Source organism: Vigna unguiculata, chromosome 3, assembly GCF_004118075.2.
Source record: "Vigna unguiculata cultivar IT97K-499-35 chromosome 3, ASM411807v1, whole genome shotgun sequence".
NCBI classification, from domain to species: domain Eukaryota; kingdom Viridiplantae; phylum Streptophyta; class Magnoliopsida; order Fabales; family Fabaceae; genus Vigna; species Vigna unguiculata.
The window spans coordinates 7,443,927-7,466,126 of NC_040281.1; the positions used below are offsets into that span (position 1 = coordinate 7,443,927).

Below are 22,200 nucleotides of genomic sequence, written 5' to 3' on the forward strand. Positions count from 1 at the left end.
AGAAGTTCAGTTCGTGCTGCATAAGTTTTTCCAAACCAGGATATAAAAACCACTGAAAAATGAAAAAGATAAATTGTTTATATTATGAAGAAAAAAAAAACTAATTAAGCAAATGCATACAAACTGCATTAGATTACTCATCATAACAACTGATTTTACTAAAACAAAAAAAAAAAACTTAAAATACAATATTAACATAGTACTGTCAAGAAAAATAATAATAACAGAGAAAGGCTTCGACTGATATGGTTCCAACAAGGTTTGAGATTCTGCTGATAATATAATTTTTGCTGCTATGAGTTGCTTTGTTTCTGTTGAAATTGATATGAGTTCATACAGTAATCCAGTTACAGAGATATGAAAACCATGTTGAAAAGCAAAGAAAGGGATAGAACAAAAAGAAATTGCCTATATGTCATGTTTATAAACACAAGAAGTTAAGGCAAAACCTCTCTCTCCCAAAGAACATGAGAAATGAAACTGAGAAGATGTTTAAAGTGATTTTGCATCTTTGATTTTCAAACCAGATTCAGGAACCTCACTGATTATGGTCACTGTTTTTCCCATAGGAACCTCTGTGTATGCCTGCAAAGGCTCCAACGAGTCCACAATATCTCTCATCAGAGGCCTTGCTTTTGGATTGCGGTTCAAGCAATGATATGCAAGCATTGCAGCCTTGTGAACTGCTTTAATTGGATAATCACCATCCAACCTTGGATCTATTATGTTTACAAATTTCTTCTTTTCCTTCAGCAGAGGAATAGCCCATTCTGTCAGATTCTGCTCTCTGGCAGGTCTTAACTTGTCTAAAGATTTTCTTCCTGTCAGAAGCTCAAGCAGAACCACCCCAAAACTGTAAACATCACTTCTAGGAGTCAAATGACCTGCACAACGAACGGATTCAGTGACCTAAACCATAAACCATAAACCATATACCATAAACCCTAAATGTAACTTTAGTTAACTCTTATGTGTTGAATGACCAACTTCAAAAGAAATCAGTTAACTAAAATTACGTGACTTTTTAAGTTATTATAGGATTTGGATTCTTAGTTGAGTTTTTCTTATGTTTTACATCTGTGTCTTCATAATATACGGATTACCATTACTTTTGACGTTTTCAAATATATTAAAAAATATTTAAAATATCAATACAGTATATTTTTAAGGTTAAACCCTAACACTTTATTTTTTAATTTTAATTTTTTGCATTTAATTAAAAACTTAATGTGTTTAACCCACTAATTAACCACCTCATTGTAAAGAAACACAGACACGTAGGATTAGTATTTCGACACGTAGCAAGGAAAAGCCACCTGTACAGTAAAACGTTATCAATTTAAACGGCGTTACCCAATTAGGACCTAATTGAATCAAATTGACCAAAATTAGAACCTATTTGAGCACCCCGCAAAAATTGGGACCTATTTGAAAAAAGTTGACGAAAATTGGGATCAAAAAGATATTTTAACCTATTTTTAATATTTAGCAGAGGACAGTACCAAAAAGACCAATAAAGAATCTGGACTCGTTATTATGTCGGTTTGTATTATACCGACAAGACTCTAATTTCAACACACACTAATAGTATAACATGTGACTGATGAGTTTGTTGAATTTTGTGACAAATATTTTAAAACTCTTGGTTTATGAGAAGTAAAAATATGAACTTTGTTTCACTTGAATACAGACTTCTGGGTTCAGAATGTACTTTACCTGTCATTATGTATTCAGGTGCTGCATAACCATAAGTTCCCATTACTCTTGTAGAAACATGTGATTTGTCTCCAACTGGTCCATCCTTGGCAAGGCCAAAATCAGAAAGTTTTGCATTGTAGTCCTGTTTTTGAAACATAAAAAACCAAGATGATTAATTGAAAGCACTGTTTTGTGTTTAGGAAGATAGAATTTAAGTTTAACTCAACTTTAAAAAACAACGTGTTAAATGAGATTTATATGTGTTTATATATTCTAAATTCGTCTTATATCTAATTAAGGTGAGATCTTCGACATAACTATCAAGCATAACTATGAAATAAGAACTCCAAAAAATCAATGGAAAACACTATTGAAGTTGCTGACCTGGTCTAATAAAATATTTGATGTCTTGAAATCACGATAGATGACAGGTTTCTCTGCTTCGTGAAGAAATGCAAGTCCCTTAGCAGCACCAAATGCAATCTTCATTCTTATGGACCATGGCATGGGAAGCAAGATTTCTGGGACCAGTAAGTGCACACACATTAGATATACAAACAAAAGCACCATAATAAGCATTAAAGTGTCTTCTTTTGTTGAATAAAGACTCAAAATAGTTTTTTGATTTTTGAACATGAGTGGACTTTATGATTACAACGTTCGTGGTGGGGTCCTTGCAACATTAAATCTTAGTCCATCTTTCTCCAAGAAAATAATACTATAATCCATAAATATGCTTTGTATGGATTTAGAATTTATCTTTATCTACTTTAAGAGTAGTGAGTCTCAATAAATTAATAATATGTTTTTGAGGATATTTAGTAAGAACAATAAATTAGGTAGTAGTTTATTTAATTCGTACAAAAGTGTTTTATAAGTGTCTTAAAGCATATTATAAAAGTTTATAAGTTATAAGCTACTTTAACTATCTAAATTTCTAACTTATTCTTGCTTTCTTTACTATTTTTTATATCTTTTTATATTTCTTTATCATCCTTAATTTACGTTTACTTATCATTACTTATTTTAATTTTTTTTAGACAAATGATTATTGTATTTCTTTTCAGTATTTATTTATACACTAAAACTTGTAAAAAAACAAATTTAATGTAGCAGTATTTTGGGAACCAAAACATTTAAATTTTAAAATAAATAAAATTAAATTTGATTAATACTCATATTACATCAATTTATTTACTAAAATATTTAATAAGAATTTCATTATTTGAAAAAATCTAAAATTATAATTGCATAATAATATATTTTTTTCTCAAAAATACAACTTTATTTATGCAATCAAATTTATATAATTATATTTTTTCCGTGTCATCTTACATCTGTCAATTAATAAGTTATCAATACTTCTAATTCAATAAATTACAGTTATAAATTAAAATTTATCATACGAAATGTTTTCGTGAAACAGATTCTTTTTTTTAAGACATGGGCTCAAATTCTAAAAATAGTTCGGTTTAAGACGTCTCTTTTTTCTCAATTATTTATTGGTAAGATATTTTGTCTGAATTTAAACACAACAATATTTTTCAAATAATAACATTAAATAATGCGTTAAAATTTGTATATTTAAGCTACTTACTTTTTTATGTTTATGCCCAGGAACACTTAAATTTTAACCCTCATTACGTGTCACAACGGAAAATACTGATCGTCTGATTTTTATGATGCTATTTTATTTATTAAGTTAAAATCCAATTGTTGTAATAATTTTTATTATCTTATGATAAATGTACATATTAATTTTAGATTTAATCTATAAATACTTTAAACTATTATTTGACATATGCAAAGTTGTACACATATATATACTAATAATTTAATTACTCAAAAGATATTGGACAATGGTGTAGGACCTACAAAAGTTTTACATTAAGGAAATCTCTCAAAGGTAACTTCTCTTAGTTTTTTCTATCTCAAATGATTGAATGGCAAAGAATGTTGAGGTTCAATTAGTCATAGGCTTCTTCTATTAAAAGTTATATTGAGTACAACTAAAAACAACACTTTATTTCCTTACGTTAATGTCAACATTGTCGGAGAAAACACAAAAAGGGAAAGCAAGTAAAAAGTAATGATAAATGATTCTACACACACAAGCAGAATAACATTTTTCTAGACTTTGTTTAAACAAATACCGTATGTCTCAACAATGTCTTTTTTTTTAAGAGTATGAGTCTATCTTAATCTCACAAAACTTAATATTACAAAACTGAAACTCGTAAGGGAAATAACGTTTACTTATGTCTTATGATTTGGTTGTATTTTTAGTCGACAGAGAATCTTCAACAAATTTCAATATTCAAATTAAAAAAAAAAAAGGTGGCATGATATACTTACTTGAGAACAAGTTGTGTTCCACACTTCCCCGGGACATGTACTCATATATCAGTACCCTATGTTCATCCTCGCAGCAGTATCCAACTAATTTGACTAGATTTGGATGTGAAAGCTGTCCCAAAAATATCACTTCTGCCTAGAAAGCAACCAAAATCTTAATTTAGTTTACCTTATAACAATAAGTTTGTCTTGTTACATTAGCAACTAGGTTTAATTCGTAATTTCATCTCTATATTTATATATATATTTTTTAATTGTTTTGGTCTTTACATCTCTTTTTTAATCGATTGAGTTCCTATTTTAGTAAAAATACTAATGTGATCATTTTTGTTAAATTAGTGTTAACACAGTTTGAAACTGTCATGTGTCAAAATCTGGGTTATCTTCTATTTGGAAACTCCTATAATTTTGATACATAACACTTTTTAAATAAAAGATGACCTACATTTTGACACTTAACGTCGATCTAACAAAAGGGATCCCATCATATCGAGTCTTCTTTGCAAAAATAGGAACTCAGTCGAGTGTTTTTAAAAAAAATAGCAACTTATATTATACTAGTATGTGGTCATAGCAGAATAAACATAGCATGTGAAGCATCATGATTTTGCAGGTAGATCATTTGATAGAAAAGAATAGACAGAAAGAGAAAAAAAGTATATACCAGCCATTCTCTGTGGCCTTGATGACTATTGTCACCATCATGAACCTTAACAGCTACAGCAAGAGTAGGAAGACCCAGCCTTAACTCCTCAGAAATGAAGCCTTTGTACACACTTCCAAATCCTCCTCCCCCCAACACACGATCTGGCCTAAAATTTGCAGTGATTATCTTCAACTCATCATAACTGAATACAATCAATGGATTTGCAGCAGAGTCACGCCTTAGGTCTTCTACTTCCTCAGGGTTTGATGGCAACTTGCTATCATAATCATTTCTTTCCTTCGTTACCTGGTTTTGTTCTTCTCGTGAATCAATAAGAGAAATGAGAACAAACCATGATATGCACTTTTAAACCATGAAAACAGATTACTTATTCTTATTCATATTATTCATATTTATGTTCATCCTTTTTTTCTCAGAATAACCAACCAGATCACTGTTATTTTGTTCACTATCTCTGCATAAAATATTGAAAGGAAAAAATGAATACTGAAACGCTTTTTATATCATGCAGAAAGATTAAGAAGTCTGCATAAACTTCTTTTCTCTTATTGGATGAAGAGAAGAAAAATAGGATACTGTTTCAAAAGCAATGGATGGTGGGAATATATTATAATTGTGAAGGAGATCAAATTTCTTAGAAAATTTAGTTAAGATAAGACTGAACGTGCTAGAGTTAAGAGTTTTCACTAACCACGTGAGAATTACATTTACATGTAGACTCACTTTTGAAGCAGACACATAAAGAAAAAGTGATTAGGGGTCATGTTAACAGATTTTACAATACAAGAAACTTTAGAAAAGTTGAAAAGATTTTGTAATTTTTTTGTTCTCTTTGTCTTCCAATGATTTGCATAACATCAACAAGGATGACATATATGAAGCTAACACAAGTTTCAATTCAAAATGATTCACAGAAAAATTTCAGTGAAAAAGAACCTGGAATCAAGGGAAAATCCTTAGAGAACACCACTTATCAAAGACAAAAATATTGAAAACTAAAGGAAGGAAAATAAGAGATGAATAAGATTTTACTACCCACCTAAAAAAGAAACGATTTTTGTCAAGAAAACATGCAGTAAAAGCAGTTATTATAAACACCAAAATCATAGAAAACATCGAAAACAGAGAAAGGCAAGGTTTTTTTTCGTTGTTGGCAAACCAACCTGACTTTACATTGGATGAAACTCTATAATCTGATGACTCCCATCTACACCAGCAATTACCCATTATAACAAATCCAAACACACCCTTTGCAGCAGAAGCAGCTCCTTCAGCAACCCCTCATCACAAAAACCAAACTTTTTAAACTTTTTTTCTCTTTTTTGTGTGCTGCTATCTGACTCCTGAAGAGACAAGGGTTAGATTTAGGAGGAAACAGAGAGAGGAATGAGAAAAAGAAGGAAATAGAGAGTGATGAAATGTGAAAGGGGACATGGGTTTTGGTGACAGAAAGGTAAGAGTGGCAATGATGTTGATGAGGTGGGTGTTGGCTTGGCTATGGGGGAAGATGGAAGGGCCCACATCGACTGGGTTGTAGTGATTCAAAATGTGGCTTGGTGCACTTTGATGCTAGTGCGCACATAGAAGGTGCATGTTTTTGATAATGCATACCCACCAATCTTTTTCCATCACTCTCTTTCTTCTTTCTCTTTCTCTTTGTCTTTCTTCACACTTCTCTTCTTCTCTTCCACACACAAACTTGCAACCACCACACCCAACCATCCTTTTTCTTTCTCCTTCAATCAAATATTTTTTTCTTCTTTCCTCCTAATCCAATCAAAAGAGATTAATTTACTAAAAAGAGCTTAATTTATTTTTAATATTACCAATCTCAGTCTGTTTTTACAAAAATTATAGATAGGGTTAAGTCGTGTTTTATATACACGACTTCAATATATTGAGGTTTTGTATGTTTAAGATTAAAGTTTCTGAAAGTATTAGCGACTTCAATATCATTTATTTTATATATGATTCAAATGAAGTCGAAATTCGTATACACGACTTATCTCTACCTGTAATTTTTTTAAAACGAGTAATATAAAAAAAAATATTAATCCATTTTTGTAAATTAATATGAAAAGATCATCACTCATAGTTTTTTTCCTTCTATTAGTATCATCACTTTCATTAAATCCTTCAAACAAAAATATGTCTATAATTATTGTGTTCATATTGTATTTCTTTTTTCCCTTTTTTCTTATTAAAATGTTTCTCTTACAAGATGATGCATGCACTTTTATGGCACATTTAATAATCTTTATAACAAATGTGGGCGAAAAAAACATATCCCTACTAATTATCATGCTATATTACATTCTTTGCTTTATTTGTTTATTCAAATGCTTTTCTTAGAATATACACTTTATTGATCCTTATTAACCAATGACATTTAATGATTATATATATATGCATGCACTATATAATCAGTCCAAAAAACCATGTACTATATAATATTAATTTATATTCTGCATTATCTATTTATGTGTATACTAATGTTTCAACTGGTGTCTGGACGGTGATGTATGTATTTTGATAGGTGTAAGATAAAAACATTATCTTTTAAAGTAAATGTAATAATTATACAAAAATAATAATATTTTTACATTAATAGGATAAGTTACAGATCTAAAAAAAAGATTAGGATATACAAGTACAGTGTTTTTAAAGTAAATACTTTCAAACAAAAGAAAAAAAAAATTGAGTGTGTTTTTAGTTTTTGGAAACAACTGTGAGGATAGTTTGAATTTGAAGACTGTTATATTAATTGATTTCACTCAAAAGAAACTTAATTCCCTGTGATGAAATTATTCTTTTTGTTTCCCAGAATAAAATTCATTGACCCATTGTTGTTAAAATTCTAATTGTTTTATAAAGGTATGAAAAAAAGTATTTTCAGAAGCCACAATCAAACAGTGGTCATGCATCCCCATTTACCAACTTTTGCCTAACAATTTTGTTTTGCACTAATTCTCACTTTATTACTCAATATATATATATATATATATATATATATATATATATATATATATATATATATATATATATATATATATATATATATAAATATATATAATTAGTAGACAGAGACATTTTATAATAGGTTAAATGTACTGTTTATGTGGATTCTAGAATTAACCTTTATATGGATAACTTAAACAAAAATTCAAAACTTTTTTATATTTGTCAGAAAATCGTCATAAAAAAATATTTTTAGGACAATTTTTCATAATTGTCATGCAAAAATCTTGAAAAACACCATTTTCTTTTTTCGTTGAGGTTAATGAAAAGATGATGATAATTTATGTCCTATGAAATTTGGTATTGAAATTTTGAATACATTGATAAAACACGATTTTTGTAATTCTATAGGAACTTTAACCAGAGAAAAAGTGAACTTTGACATTGTTTGGGTAATGAATAAATATATAGCTGATAAAATAAATAAATATATTTCCTTTCTAACATTTTCTGATTTCGATTCTAGTCGTTAAAAAATTAATATACTATTTTTTATTTTTAATTTGGAAATACATTTGTAGTTAAAAAAATAACTATTTAAAAAATAGTTAAATATGTTTTTGGTCCCTTAAACTTTAATGAAATTTGGAATTAGTCGTTCTTCAAAATTTTTTATCAATTTAATCATTTATTCTTAAAAATGTGTGAATTTAATTTTTTTAACCATATTCTATTAAGTTTATCTAACGTTTATAACGCATTTCATGATAATATTTGAATTGTTTACACTGTTTGACACATTTTCGTTTCGATGTTAACTCAAATATTATCATAAAATGCGTTTAAAATGTTAGATAAACTTAACAAAATTGGGTAAGAATGACTAAATCCACGCATTTTTAAAAATGAATGACTAAATTAATATAGAAGGGATTAATTCCAAAATTCACTTAAACTTGAAGGACAAAAAACATATTTAACCCTTTAAATAATGAGTTAAATTACTCTTTTGGTCCCTCAATTTGTCATGAAATTTCATTATAGTCCACAAGTTTTTTCGTTGTCTCAATTTGATCATCATTTTCTTAAAAATGACTCAATTTGGTCCTCACTGTTAACTTTAACCAAATGGTGTTAAAGTCAACATCACATGTCAACTTCTGTTTTTTTTTTTTTTTTGACACGTGTCACTTGTGACTCAATTTGGTCCATATATTTATTTTTAGTTTCAATTTAGTCCCAATTTTTGTAAGAATGAAGCAATATTGTCCTCCCTTAAATTCAGTGGCGGACCTAGGAAGGGACGGGGGGAGCCGTGGCCCCCCCAATGTTTTTGATTTTTTTTTTATTTATATTATATGATTTTTTTTTGTTTTTAATTTTTTAAATTATGTATAAGAAATTTAATGTTTTGGAATTTTTTAAATAATAAAAATATATATTAGGAATTGATAAATATTAAAATAGGTATCTTTTTATTTATTTTATAAAATATAACATTTAATGTTAATAAATAATAAAACATAAAATTAAATTTAATAAAAAATAAATAAATTTATTAAGATATTTTTTATTTTGTCTCTCACTGTTTTTTGAGTTTCTCACATATTGTATCCACTTTAGACTTTTACTTGTTTTGTTTTCTTTTGTTTATGAAGAAAAAAAGAAAGTTCAACACAAATTCATTATTTTGTACTCTCATTTTTGTATGCTTTCTTCTATTATTGAAGAGAAAAGTAATTCTTTTTTTCTCAATTGATAGTGAAATATTAGTTTAATAATTAATATTATTTTTTTATCTCACGAGCATTTGGTATATTCATTTTTATAAATATCAAGAAAAAGCAATGCACTAAGTGTTTTTTAATAACTGGTTTTTAATTGTGACTTGATTATCATATATTTTTCTTTTATTAATTACATATCACAATTTTTATTTAGATTATGATAAATTATCTTTTAGTATTTTTTTTTAAAACACAAGTATATTGATGAAGAATTAAAAGAATAAATTAATTATTTAAAAGTGATAAAATGGAAGCTACTGTGAGGAAGAAAATAGAAAAAATCAATCTTTGACAAAAATAGGAAGTCAATTACATCTATTTCATTAATTTTTTAATCTGTCTCGTCTTATTTTAACTATTCTTGTTTCTACAACTATATCAAAAAGATAATTTTCTACAATGAAAATTATCAAAATAAGACTGCAAAATAATATGGAAGATGTTTTTTTTTTCTGACGATATGATTATTTACATTAAAAACAAAATATAACTAAAAATCTTAGTATTGATTCAATTATTATTAAGTTAAATAATCTTGCGGATCCATAATTAAATATATAAATTTTAAGTATATTTTGGCACCCCCATAAATATCGAGCAAGTTCCGCCACTACTTAAATTGTTACTAAATTTACATTTTATATATTTTATGGTGATATTCTTACTAAAATTAATGTTTTTATTAAATATTTTTATAAATATTTTAAATTAACTTTAAATTCTACACAAAACATTAGACTTTAATTTTGTTTTGAACTTGAAATTTAAAATTTAGTTTCTAAACTTATGTGTGACAAGTTATTTGATTTTTAATTTTTACTAAGTTTGTAAAATATAATACACTTGATGCCTTTATATACGATGACAAAATTGTTAATTTTTGAAATTAAGTTTGGGGTTTAACTTTGTTTAATAATAAAACTAAAAAGAAAACTTATTTAAAAATATTTCTACAAATATTTAATAAAAACGTCAATTTTATTAAAAATATCATCATAAGTTGTATACAAATATTAAATCAAGTCTCAATCTAAGAAAGACAATATTGCTTCATTTTTTCAAAAATTGTGACTAAATTGAAACTAAAAATAAATATACGGACCAAATTGAGTCACTTTAACACGTGACACAACTGTGAAGTGACACGTGTCAAAAATAAGAAAAATTTAAGAAAAAAATTCAAAAAAATTAAAAAATCAAAAAATAAAAATAAAAAAAACAAAAAAAAACAAAAAATTCAAAAAAAAAAAAAACAGAAATTGACATGTGGCATTGACTTAACACCGTCTGGTCAACGTTAACGGTGATGAATAAATTGAGTCATTTTTAAGAAAATGATAACCAAATTGAGACATCGAAAAACTTAAGGACCAAAATGAAATTTCATGATAAATAGAGTGATCAAAAGAGTAATTTAACCTAAAAAATAATAACAAATTAGCTACCTATCTGTATGATTTTTTAAGACTTAAAATAAGGTTTGATAATGATTTTAAAAATTCTAAAAGATGATTTTAAAAGTAAAAGCAAGACTCATTGATAATTTTTAACTTAAATATGCAATTTTAGAATACTTCGTGAATATTAGATCTAAGTAGAAAATTGTAGATGACAAAATTGGTGAGGTCTATCCTCATTGTTTTTCCACCGAACAACCAGAGTAGAGCAACCCCAAACCGTGTACATTTTTTTTATATATTATATTTGAAAATAAATTTTATTTATTTAAACTAAAATCACTGGAATTTTTATATTATAGAATTCCAAAAATGTAAATATGTAATTAGATTATAATTTAAAGTATAAATATCAGCATAAACATGAATATAGATTTGTTAATGATACATATATTATATTAATAAGTGATGATATTACAATATTCTTAAATTAATATACAAAATAAAATTATAATAAAGTAACATAAATGAAGAAAATTTTAGAAGATAATGGTAGATAAAAATGAAAAAAAATATATAGTTTTATGAAAAGTTTTGTTAATTATATTTAAGCTTTTGACCAAAATTTATATGATATAATGTGAATCAGATTGTTTTAGCTGAGATATTGTAGGGGTGTTTAACTCTGTTTAACATATCTTGACTTCAACTAATTTTTTAAATAATTCAAATAAAACTAAAAACATACAAATGTATTATGTTACTGAAACACGTCAAATACACGATTATGAAATCCAAAAGAATTTTTACGTGTGAATTGATTTAAGCGATGCAAAGAGTAATAGTTTTCAAAAAACAAAAAAAAAACATATTCGTTCTTAATATTTATATGAAAGTATATTCAAACTCCATGCATCTAAAATAAAAAATAAAATTTTAGACATGGTAATACTGAGTAAAATTATTATAAAGTGATTAAACAAATAAGAGGGCTCAACATTTTTTTTTACATTATATAATTTGTCAATATATATTTATTTAATGGAGCAATAGTATTCATTGAGAAATAAAGATATATATTAGACCTAAAGACTTTAACAACAAGGTCCCATGGTCTAGTGGTTAGGACATTGGACTCTGAATCCAGTAACCCGAGTTCAAATCTCGGTGGGACCTTTTTTCCTATTCGGTGAATAATATGATCGTATGATTTTTTTCAATTGAAATGGTATGTTCTATAACTATTTTTTTAATTGGGAATTGATTTTTAAAGTACTGAATTGAAAATTTATTCGTCTTGTTCAAATTATTTTCAAGATTTAAACATCAACATCTTCACTCAAATTTAAAAAAAAAAAAAAAAACAACTACGTAACCACGAAGAGGAGTGAAATTTAACATAGACATTGTCATTTGTTAGCAGAGTGGATACATGCCTCTTCCATTTCCTCCCCAACACGTGCAAGTGTTGCGTGCTCTCCTTCACTGCACTGTGAACAAAGAACTTCGCAAAGGTAGAGTTTTGCACGCTCGCATTCTCAAAGACGCTTCTTTCTCCTTCACTCACATCGCCAACGCCCTCATCAACCTCTACGCCAAGCGTGGTCACTTCGCAGAAGCCAACCTCGTGTTCGACAACATCGTCCACAAGGACGTCGTCTCATGGAACTGTCTCATCAATGCATTCTCTCAACAGCAAGCTTTCGCGTCTTCTTCTCACGTTATGCGCCTCTTTCGCCGTATGATGGTCTGCACCACCGTCCCCAACGCCCACACCTTCACCGGGGTCTTCACTGCCGCCTCCAACCTCTCCGACGCCGGCGCCGGTTGCATGGCCCACGCCCTCGCCGTCAAAACGGCCTGCTCAGATGACGTTTTTGCGGCCAGTTCGCTTCTCAATTTTTACTGCAAAACGGGTCTCGTTGCCGAGGCCCGTAAGTTGTTTGACGAAATGCCTGTGAGGAATGCGGTTTCTTGGGCTACCATGATTTCTGGGTATGCTTCTAAGGAGTTTGCTTATGAGGCTTTTGAGCTTTTTGAACTCCTGCGTCGTGAAAAAGAGGGAGACAATGAAAATGAGTTTGTGTTCACTGGTGTTCTCAGTGCTTTGACGTGTCACGTGCTTGTGGACACTGGAAGGCAGGTTCATTCTCTTGCGGTGAAAAACGGGTTGGTTTGCTTTGTCTCTGTGGGTAATGCTCTTGTGACGATGTATGCGAAGTGTGGGAGCTTGGAGGATGCGCTCAAGACTTTCGAGTTGTCGGGGAATAAGAATTCGATCACGTGGTCGGCTATGGTTACTGGTTTTGCTCAGAGTGGGGATGCGGATAAGGCTTTGAAACTGTTTTATGATATGCATCACTCTGGAGTTTTGCCCTCTGAGTATACTCTTGTTGGGGTGATCAATGCTTGTAGTGATGTTTGTGCTATTGTGGAAGGGAGACAAATGCATGGTTATTCCTTGAAGCTGGGGTATGAACTACAGCTGTATGTTTTGTCGGCTTTGGTGGACATGTACGCGAAGTGTGGTAGTATAGGGGATGCTCGGAAGGGTTTTGAGTATATTCAACAACCTGATGTTGTTCTTTGGACTTCAATCATAACGGGGTATGTACAAAATGGGGATTATGAAGGTGCTTTGAATTTGTACTGTAAAATGCAGATGGGGCGAGTTATCCCCAATGATTTAACTATGGCGAGTGTTCTAAAGGCTTGTTCTAGCTTGGCGGCTTTAGATCAGGGAAAGCAAATGCATGCCGGGATTATTAAGTATGGTTTTAGCTTGGAAGTTCCCATTGGAAGTGCTCTTTCTGCCATGTATGCAAAATGCGGAAGTTTGGATGACGGATGCCGCATCTTTTGGAGGATGCCTTCTAGAGATGTAATTTCGTGGAATGCAATGATATCTGGACTTTCTCAAAATGGTTGCGGCATTGAAGCCTTGAAGTTGTTTGAAGAGATGTGCTTGGAGGGCACAAAGCCCGATAATGTCACATTTGTGAATCTTCTCTCTGCTTGTAGTCATATGGGTTTGGTGGACAGAGGGTGGGTTTATTTTAAGATGATGTTTGATGAGTTTAACATTGCTCCTACAGTAGAGCATTATGCTTGCATGGTTGATATCTTGAGCCGTGCTGGACAACTCAATGAAGCAAAACAATTCATTGAATCAGCAACGGTTGATCATGGTCTATGTCTGTGGCGCATATTATTAGGGGCCTGTAAGAACCATCGTAACTATTATCTTGGTGCTTATGCGGGAGAGAAACTAATGGAGTTAGGCTCGCCAGAATCGTCTGCTTATGTATTGTTATCGAGTATATATACGGCTTTAGGAAAATGGGAAGACGTGGAGCGTGTCAGGGGCATGATGAAGACTCGAGGGGTGACTAAAGAACCTGGTTGTAGCTGGATTGAGTTGAAAAGTTTGACCCATGTATTTGTTGTTGGAGACAATATGCACCCACAAATTGATGAAATAAGGTTGGCATTAAAACTGTTAACCAAGCTAATGAAAGATGAGGGATATCAACCCCTTCTTGATCCATTACTTCCTGACATTATCAGTGATGATTTGAAAGGTAATAAAAATTCCCATCTGTACCAATCAATATTTACAAGTAATCTATGCAGTAATTTTTCTTTTTGTTGTTTGGATTAGACCTTTGGGGTATGGTATAATTCTACTGTTAAAAAAGCCTCTTAGTAACTGTATTGAAAATTTGAGATAAATACGATCTGCATCTGAACCAGCATATTCTGTCTTCAAACTTATTTCCTTCTCCTGCTTGCCTTTTCTTCTTGATATATTAGTTTTATATATTCTTCCAATTCTTAATTTATTTTATTTTCACTTTACATTCATTTCCCTTATTCACGTAGATCAAGAAGGCAGCGATGAGATACAACTCAGGGTTTGTGGTGGCTTGTAGCAAGATTGAGGAGATCTTCAACTCATGCCCAATGTATATTGTTCATTATATTCGGAAACCTCTCTTTTATGGTCCCCGTTTGATATCAATTCGTTGATTGAGATATTTGAAGCAAGTTCTGTTATGGTGAGAAGGAGAGGGAGAGATTTAATAGGATTTTAAATTATTTTTTTGGGACTCAATTTCCATAACTTCACCACCCGAACAAAAGTGCAGAACCCATTACATTATTCATTCAATGCTAACACTATTGTTGTAGTTGAGGGCATTGAGTTTGTGAAGTGTGAGATCGTGGGACAGAGCTTCATTCTTCATCTTCAGATACGGAAGATGATGGGGCTGGGGTGGTAATAATGAGAAATTGTGCATCAGAATCACTTATCAATAAAGCTTTGCCGCAGTGAGTACAACTTCTATTGTTTGTGTTATCTGTAAGTTTTCATTTCAAATGCTGTGATTCTCATTGGATGCACTTCTTTTACTTGTGTTTTCCTAAACGCAGGGATGTCAATATTAATGTGCCTACTGCTCCTGAGGTTGGATTATATCTGGACGAGTGCTTCTTTGCTTCATATAACCAGAAGTGGAAAGATAGCCATGAAGAGGTGTCAATGAAAGCATATGAGAAAGAAGCTGAGGAGTTCAGAATGAAGTACATTATTCCCATATTTCTTCCACGGAGCAGAAGGAAGGAACTGTTGCTCTTTGGTTGCATTCTTTAAACCATAGAAATTATCCAGATCTGCGTGATGTCAATGAGGAAGCCATCACTGATAACAAGAGTGCTGATCCTGAAGAAGCCATTTCCGATCACAAGACTGCTGATCCTGAAGAAACCATCACTGATAACAAGAGTGCTGATCGTGAAGAAGCCATCACTAATAACAAGAGTGCTGATCGTGAAGAAGCGAACTCTGATAACAAGAGTGCTGCTGATCCTGAAGTAGTAGTGACTGAGTGAGTTGTGTTTCCAATTGTTTAATGTCAACCTCTTCTTTCTAATTGATTTGGGCCTGACTTTTCACTGCATACAATTGATTGTTACATATCTATCTCCCCTGCTTCGCAACATATACAATCTACAAAGTATGTAATTTGGTTCTGAGTCCATCACTCGGTAAAGACACTAAAAAGAAATAAAAGGATATATGTTATTTTTTTTAAGTCTACAATATGATATTTACTTATTAAGTCATGGCTAAGCAATAACCATCTACTTGTGCTGTAAATTGAGATCCATTGCAAAAGAAACGCCTATACCATTGCAATTCTAAGATATGACTCGTGAATTCTGTTTGTTTCTTTCACCTTCTATTTAAAGCAATTGCAAACGTCGTCTATCTTGCAGGTTAATACAAGTTTTGTTGTAATGTCGCGATTTAAACTTGCCATGCTATACTTCTTTCTGGGGCCTACAACCGATAATGCATTGTTTGTATTCATGGATTATAGACAATGTATTGATAATGTTAAGTAAGCACAAGTTACCTATTTGTATGTTATTCACTAATACACGTTATTAACTCTTTTTGGTGCCTCTGCAAAAGTCAAACATCGACCTCCACCTCCTACAACGATTCTAATCACAAATGCTCTACAGGTACAATGCTGTAATTTTTGTTGTCGTGGGCATACATTGAAACCGAAGCTCATACCATATAGAAAGATGTGGAACTTTAATCTTTGCTTGTGAAAAGTAATATAGAATATCAACCACCCTATTACATTTGTTCTGCTTCCTGAACATGTGTTTTGTTCCCACATTACATATCATTTAATTCGAATGTACGAGGGTGATGTGTTACTTTTATTTCATACCTATGTATGTTCTTCGTGCATTACAGATTTTCTATCCAAACACTACCTAAAGCTTGCCAGCCAGCAATTCTGTCTTATTTTCAAGCCCTGATTATTTCCACAATTCTTGGATTCTCTACATGTCCGCTTCATCTAAATTATGCCTCCCAAATAAGACCAAATAAAAAGATTTCATCAACAAAACCTCTTCCAAAGCAAGCTTTTACACTAATGAAATCGGTAAAACCATCACTTGGAAAGTCAACATTTTTAGAGCATGAACTGAAATTCACTCCAATCAACAAAAACAAACTTGTTTTAGAGCATGAACTATACAGATGACACAATTGGTTTCTACCAAGACCTAAAGGTAAAGTTCTCTTTTAAGTGAAAATGGATGCAGGCTCATCCTTTACACCATTTGTTAGAGGCAAAAAGCTGGCCTTGAAATGCTTTGCAGCAGCAGCACACCACAAAAACAATGCGTTTAGTTTCTAAATTTAAATCGCATAAGTATATAGATGAAAACCACGCTTCTTCATAACTATCGTAAACTCACGCAATTCTACAGATAAAACTATAGTTTGACAACCTTGCACATGACCACTCCATCTGACAGGTTCAACCGGCACAAACTTCATTAACAGAAAATACACCAGATGTTTGAAGACAAATTGCTTTACTGATACACAACGACTAAACTATCTAGCGAATAATTCGCAAGCGGTATATAATCAGTGATTATAAATCATAAATATAGGAAAACAACGAGTACAAATTCTAAAATCTCTCTTTCCAAATAATAGATGTTATTAACAATGCATGATTAATGACAATAATCTGTTGGGAATGGAACCATTAAATCCATAAGAGGAAAAGTCAATTTCTTATACAACAATCTAAAACTCAACAATAAAACAGTAGCGACACCACCAGTACACAGATTCCTCAATCAGTTTCTACCAAGAGGAAGAGACCTACAAGAATATGTTTCTTTAAATTCAGACTTCTTAGACGAAGTGAAAATGGACGCATACACATCCTTAGTAGCATTCGCTGGTGCCAAATCCACAGCCTTGAAACGCTTCGCAGCAGCAACACCACCATTCAAACCAACTTTGCCATTAGAAACCTTTCCATTTCCTTCCACCTTAGCCGAAACCCTCTCCACAGCCTTAACATCAACAACATGCTTAGTACCACTCAACCTACTCCCTTCCAAACTCACACCATCATCACTATTCTTAACCTTCCGATTCTTCTTATCCCTTATCTTAGCCCTCTCCTCCTCCATCCTCTCTCTCAGAACCGCCACCTCCTCATCAGTCCCATTGAGCACGATCTTATCAACGTCAGCATACTCCTTGTGACAAACCAAACACGACGAGGACTTAACCTCCCTCAGAGCCCTGGCACTCAAAACATGCCCACAACTTTTCAGCGCGAAAAACCTATACTTTCCATTGAATTCAAGCCCCGCAACGGGGCACTGAAACTTTGCCCCATCATCAGAGCCAGGAATCGGACAAAGTTGAATATTGATCATGTCTTTCAATCCCTTGATGTACCCAAATTCTTTCGGAAGCTTCTTCCCCAGTAAAGCTTCCACCAGCGCTTCCTTGTTGAATATATTCCCCAATTTGTCGATCACGCAGGGCTCCCTCAGGGGCTCGTTTGAGAGAGAGCAATTGTGCCACTTCGAGAGCCGCTGTTCGTGGGGGTCCACCTTATCTGGCTTCTTCTCAGCGTACATATTGAGGTAGCAGTCGCGGGACTCGGCTCCGGTGGCTCCGCCGTCTCCACCGCCGCCGAGGAGGCGGGGCCGTAGGGAGAGGGTGGAGAGAGGCGCAATTCTCGAGAGAAGGGTTTCGTCGGGGAGGGGCTTGCCATTGAGGGTGAAGTAGAAGGACTGGTGTGATTGAGGGAAAAGGCAGTGCTTGACATCGGAAAGTGTTCTGTGATTGATCGTGGATTGAACGGAAATTCCGAGGTCCGGTGACTGCACCAGGATTTGGAGCGACTTTGGATGCATTTGGAACGATTTTCTAGGGTTTGTGATGTGGAATTGGGGATCGAAAGAGTGACCGATTGGGGTTTTCCGATGACCGAAACAAACCCTAGAAGAAGGATATAAGATTGGTGATAGTAACCGACGTTGATGATGGCTTTGGTTCTGATTTATATATATTTTTAAGGTTTTTTTTCTTCTCTTAAGTCTAAATATAATTTAAGAGTGCTTTTTATCTTTTAAAATTTAAATTAATTTGTTTATCTCTAAAATTTGAAAAATATTGAATTTGGGCCTGTTAATTTTGATTGTTGAAATGAATATTTTGAATGAAAAATTATATGTGACTACATATTTGATAACAAAAGTATCAAATCAAAAATTAAATATCTTATGAGTTATTTATATCATTTGTTATGTATTCAAAATGTTTAAAAGAAGATATAAGATGGCAATTAAAATAAATATTTTAAAATATGATAAGTAAAAAATAATTTCAAATTTAGAGAAGAAACAAATGTATCCTAAATTTAAGTGATTAAAAAATATTTAGATTATTTTTGTTTTGGTTTATAGTTTGAGCACTTTTGAAATTTCATGGGCTAATGTAGTGATCTTTTATTCATCAAAACTAGGAAAAATATAGGTGTTTTGTCTGTTCATCTTTTTTTAAAAAAAAATCACCTAACTTATTATTAAAAATAAAAATGAATTGTTTGAAATATATTTCTTTATCTTCCTTTTCCGATGTAAAAATTAAATATAACAGTTGGAGGAAGTTGATAACCTTTTATATCTTATCTATATAAAAAAAAATAGTTAAAAAATATTGTGTGCAAAATCTTCATTAAATAAAAGTAAATAATAATGATCACAACACAACATATTAATCATAAATATCATTCTAAATAACTTTATTTTCAGGATCTATTATTAAAAGAAGTACTCTTAAGAGTTTCTTTTAACAATGATATGTTGAGAAGAAAAGAGAAATTATTATTTTTTATTTTGTATCATATTTTAAATTTATTTTTAATATTTGTTAAAAAATAGTAAAAAAAACATTGTATCACAATATAAATTGTTTGTTATAAATCTAGAATATAATTTATATGTTAAAAATAATTATTCTCATAAATTTTAATTTAATACATTAACATGTTTTTAATTTAATGCATTTTAATTTAATTTTCTTTTTAGTGTTGTATGACAAACCCAATCCATAGTTTAATATATTGTATCTGACTTTTATTTAATTATATTATTATTTTCTATGTTAAAATTGTGTATGAGATCGATAATCTTTCACCTGTTTAATTGATACTTGATCAATATAAAAAAATATCTTTGAAACATAAAATTTTAGGAATACGCCTAATTGAAATTATTGCTATACGAATAGGTTAAACAAGTGACTTGTAATCTCAAGCTTATTAATGTATTATAGTGATTAACAAACTGATTTAATAAATTAAAATTTGGATAATTAAGTAATTGGAACATATAATTTGAATATAAATTCATACACAATCACTTACTCAGTATGTATTCCAAATTCTAGTAAGGGTATAACGTTGGCTATGAGTGAAAATGTATGTATATTTTCAAATCTATAATTTTACTAAGCATTCCTCTGATATTATATGGGAATATAAGTGAATCTAAGTCTCGCATTGAGTAAAAATGAGGAAGTGAAACATTATATATAAAGATCAAGACCCAAAAATCTATTTTTTAAATTTTTTTATTAATTCCTTATGTAGTTGGACTCATGTCTCATTAATATTATATGTCTCCCTATCCTTTCTCAATAGACTCATAAGTGATATCAAAACCAATGATTTGTCTTGGTGATTGATTCATATGAGTATAATATGATATGTGCATCAAAAGTCTTATCGTACGGATTCCAGATTATATTCATATGAATGAGTTATCAAAACCAAAATAAACTTTTAGTTTGATACTACTAATATCTTTTTTTTCAAAAGAATTTACTGAAAAAACACACTATCAATTAGACATAGTAAAATTTGCATGAATGATTGACAATACCTCCAATCTAAAAATCATAAGACAATACATTTATAACTTTTCTTTCTTATGTGTTATTCAATTTTTTCACTTTTACTTGATATTAGATTCAGACACAATTAAATTCTCAAACACATGTCAAATCAATAAGAAAATGAATTATATCACAATTCAAAATAAACTCTTTGAAAGTTATGGTCTTCTCTTATGGATTACCTTCTTTCCAGTTTTCTTCTCGATTTTTAATGGAATTAAAATCCTTTTTTTACATATTCAGCTACCCATATCCTTCCAGAGCTTATTTTTTCCAATAAGTTATAGAAAACATAATGTTAATTATATAATGTATTCTACATAGAACATGATTAATGAAGGATTATTTCAAAGAGAGATTAATGAAGTCAACTGCTAGTGAAATTAGACTATGGAAAGTTTAACTCCAAACCATAACCTCACTAGATAATGAGATGTTAACCCAAACCATTATAGAGGCAAAAGTTAAAGATCGGTATGGATGTGTGAGGACATTAAGAGCCATGGACCAGATGATTTTAATTTGGGTTCATCAAGAAACATTAAGGGGTTTTAAAATAGGAAGTGCTACAAGTAGTAAATGATTTTCAATTAAATAGCTCAATCCCAAAGGGATGTAATGTTTCCTACATATCTCTCATACCATTGAAGGATAATCCCGTTGGCTTGAATGAATATAGACCTATAACATTGGGTTTGACACATATGTCATTGTTGTTGAATCTTATCCATAAATCATTCCTTAAAAAGAACCAACAGTGGTGTTAAAATTGATGATCCATCTTGGTAATCGACTTGGATAAGTATAGTACAATTGGTCATTGTATCAAGTTTTTTAACAAAGGTTTGAAGCAAGCGTGTCTTATTATAAGGGATGGTAATACAACCAAGGATCACTAGCCAATAGGTACTCGTGATTAAAAATTCTTTCACCTTAGAATGGATGTATCAATCAATGTGGAAGAGATTCACATTCATTGCTATAAAAAAAAGCATGTGATGCATTATTATTTATAAGAGACTCATACTTAAGTATGGGTGTTGATATGAAAGAGACTCATACTTGAAAAAAAATGTTAGTAATAATTATTACCACACAATGATTTAATAAAAGTAATATATTATTTTTATTGATTTTTTTGTTTTATCCCTACAAAATTAAATACATAAGATGTTGGCAAAAGAGGAAGATTTAAGTTAAAAAAAAAAATTGACAATGACAAGGAATCTCAAGCAAGTATTGGAAGATAATTTGAAGACAAGTTAATTGATGTTTAAAGCTTTCTTGTAATAAGTTAATTATGTTTTGAGTAGTTTAAATTAGCATAAAAACAACATCGAACTCTAAATCTTTTTGGGATCCTTTCATTTTTGTAAAATTTACTGTGATAATCCATTATCACTAAGGATAATCAATTATCCTAAGTTTTGTTCATTTTTTCAGAAAACCCACTGGAATAATCGATTATCAGCTCAAACTTTTGTTTTAGAAAACACACTGGAATAATCAATTATCACTTATGACAATCGATTA

General features: G+C 30.8%; 3 protein-coding genes and 1 non-coding gene across 5 annotated transcripts; 2 read left to right on the forward strand and 2 right to left on the reverse strand.

The window, feature by feature from the left end:
• Window positions 1-241: 241 nt before the first annotated feature.
• On the reverse strand, window positions 242-6,402 carry LOC114177688 (probable serine/threonine-protein kinase PBL16). The gene is made up of 6 exons (XM_028063147.1): window positions 5,884-6,402; window positions 4,718-5,016; window positions 4,054-4,189; window positions 2,083-2,219; window positions 1,717-1,840; window positions 242-884 (listed from the first exon to the last, which is right to left on the reverse strand). Exons 1-6 carry the CDS (start codon window positions 5,945-5,947, stop codon window positions 493-495), a joined length of 1,152 nt encoding a protein of 383 aa, XP_027918948.1. The 5' UTR covers window positions 5,948-6,402; the 3' UTR covers window positions 242-492.
• A 5,564-nt stretch (window positions 6,403-11,966) lies between these two features.
• TRNAQ-CUG lies at window positions 11,967-12,038 on the forward strand. Its single transcript has one exon. It is a non-coding gene; the product is annotated as a tRNA-Gln (tRNA).
• Window positions 12,039-12,253: 215 nt separating this feature from the next.
• Window positions 12,254-15,958, forward strand: LOC114175940 (pentatricopeptide repeat-containing protein At2g33680). 2 transcript variants are annotated; one of them, XM_028060795.1, is made up of 4 exons: window positions 12,254-14,443; window positions 14,745-14,920; window positions 15,054-15,194; window positions 15,297-15,958. In XM_028060795.1, exons 1-2 carry the CDS (start codon window positions 12,295-12,297, stop codon window positions 14,792-14,794), a joined length of 2,199 nt encoding a protein of 732 aa, XP_027916596.1. In that variant the 5' UTR covers window positions 12,254-12,294; the 3' UTR covers window positions 14,795-14,920; window positions 15,054-15,194; window positions 15,297-15,958. The 2 variants fall into 2 exon arrangements, with proteins under 2 accessions (XP_027916596.1, XP_027916595.1); XM_028060794.1 differs by having other exon boundaries at window positions 14,745-15,194.
• Window positions 15,959-17,379: 1,421 nt separating this feature from the next.
• Window positions 17,380-18,764, reverse strand: LOC114179661 (protein RTF2 homolog). Its single transcript, XM_028066074.1, has one exon. It carries the CDS (start codon window positions 18,621-18,623, stop codon window positions 17,544-17,546), a length of 1,080 nt encoding a protein of 359 aa, XP_027921875.1. The 5' UTR covers window positions 18,624-18,764; the 3' UTR covers window positions 17,380-17,543.
• Between the last annotated feature and the right edge of the window lie 3,436 nt (window positions 18,765-22,200).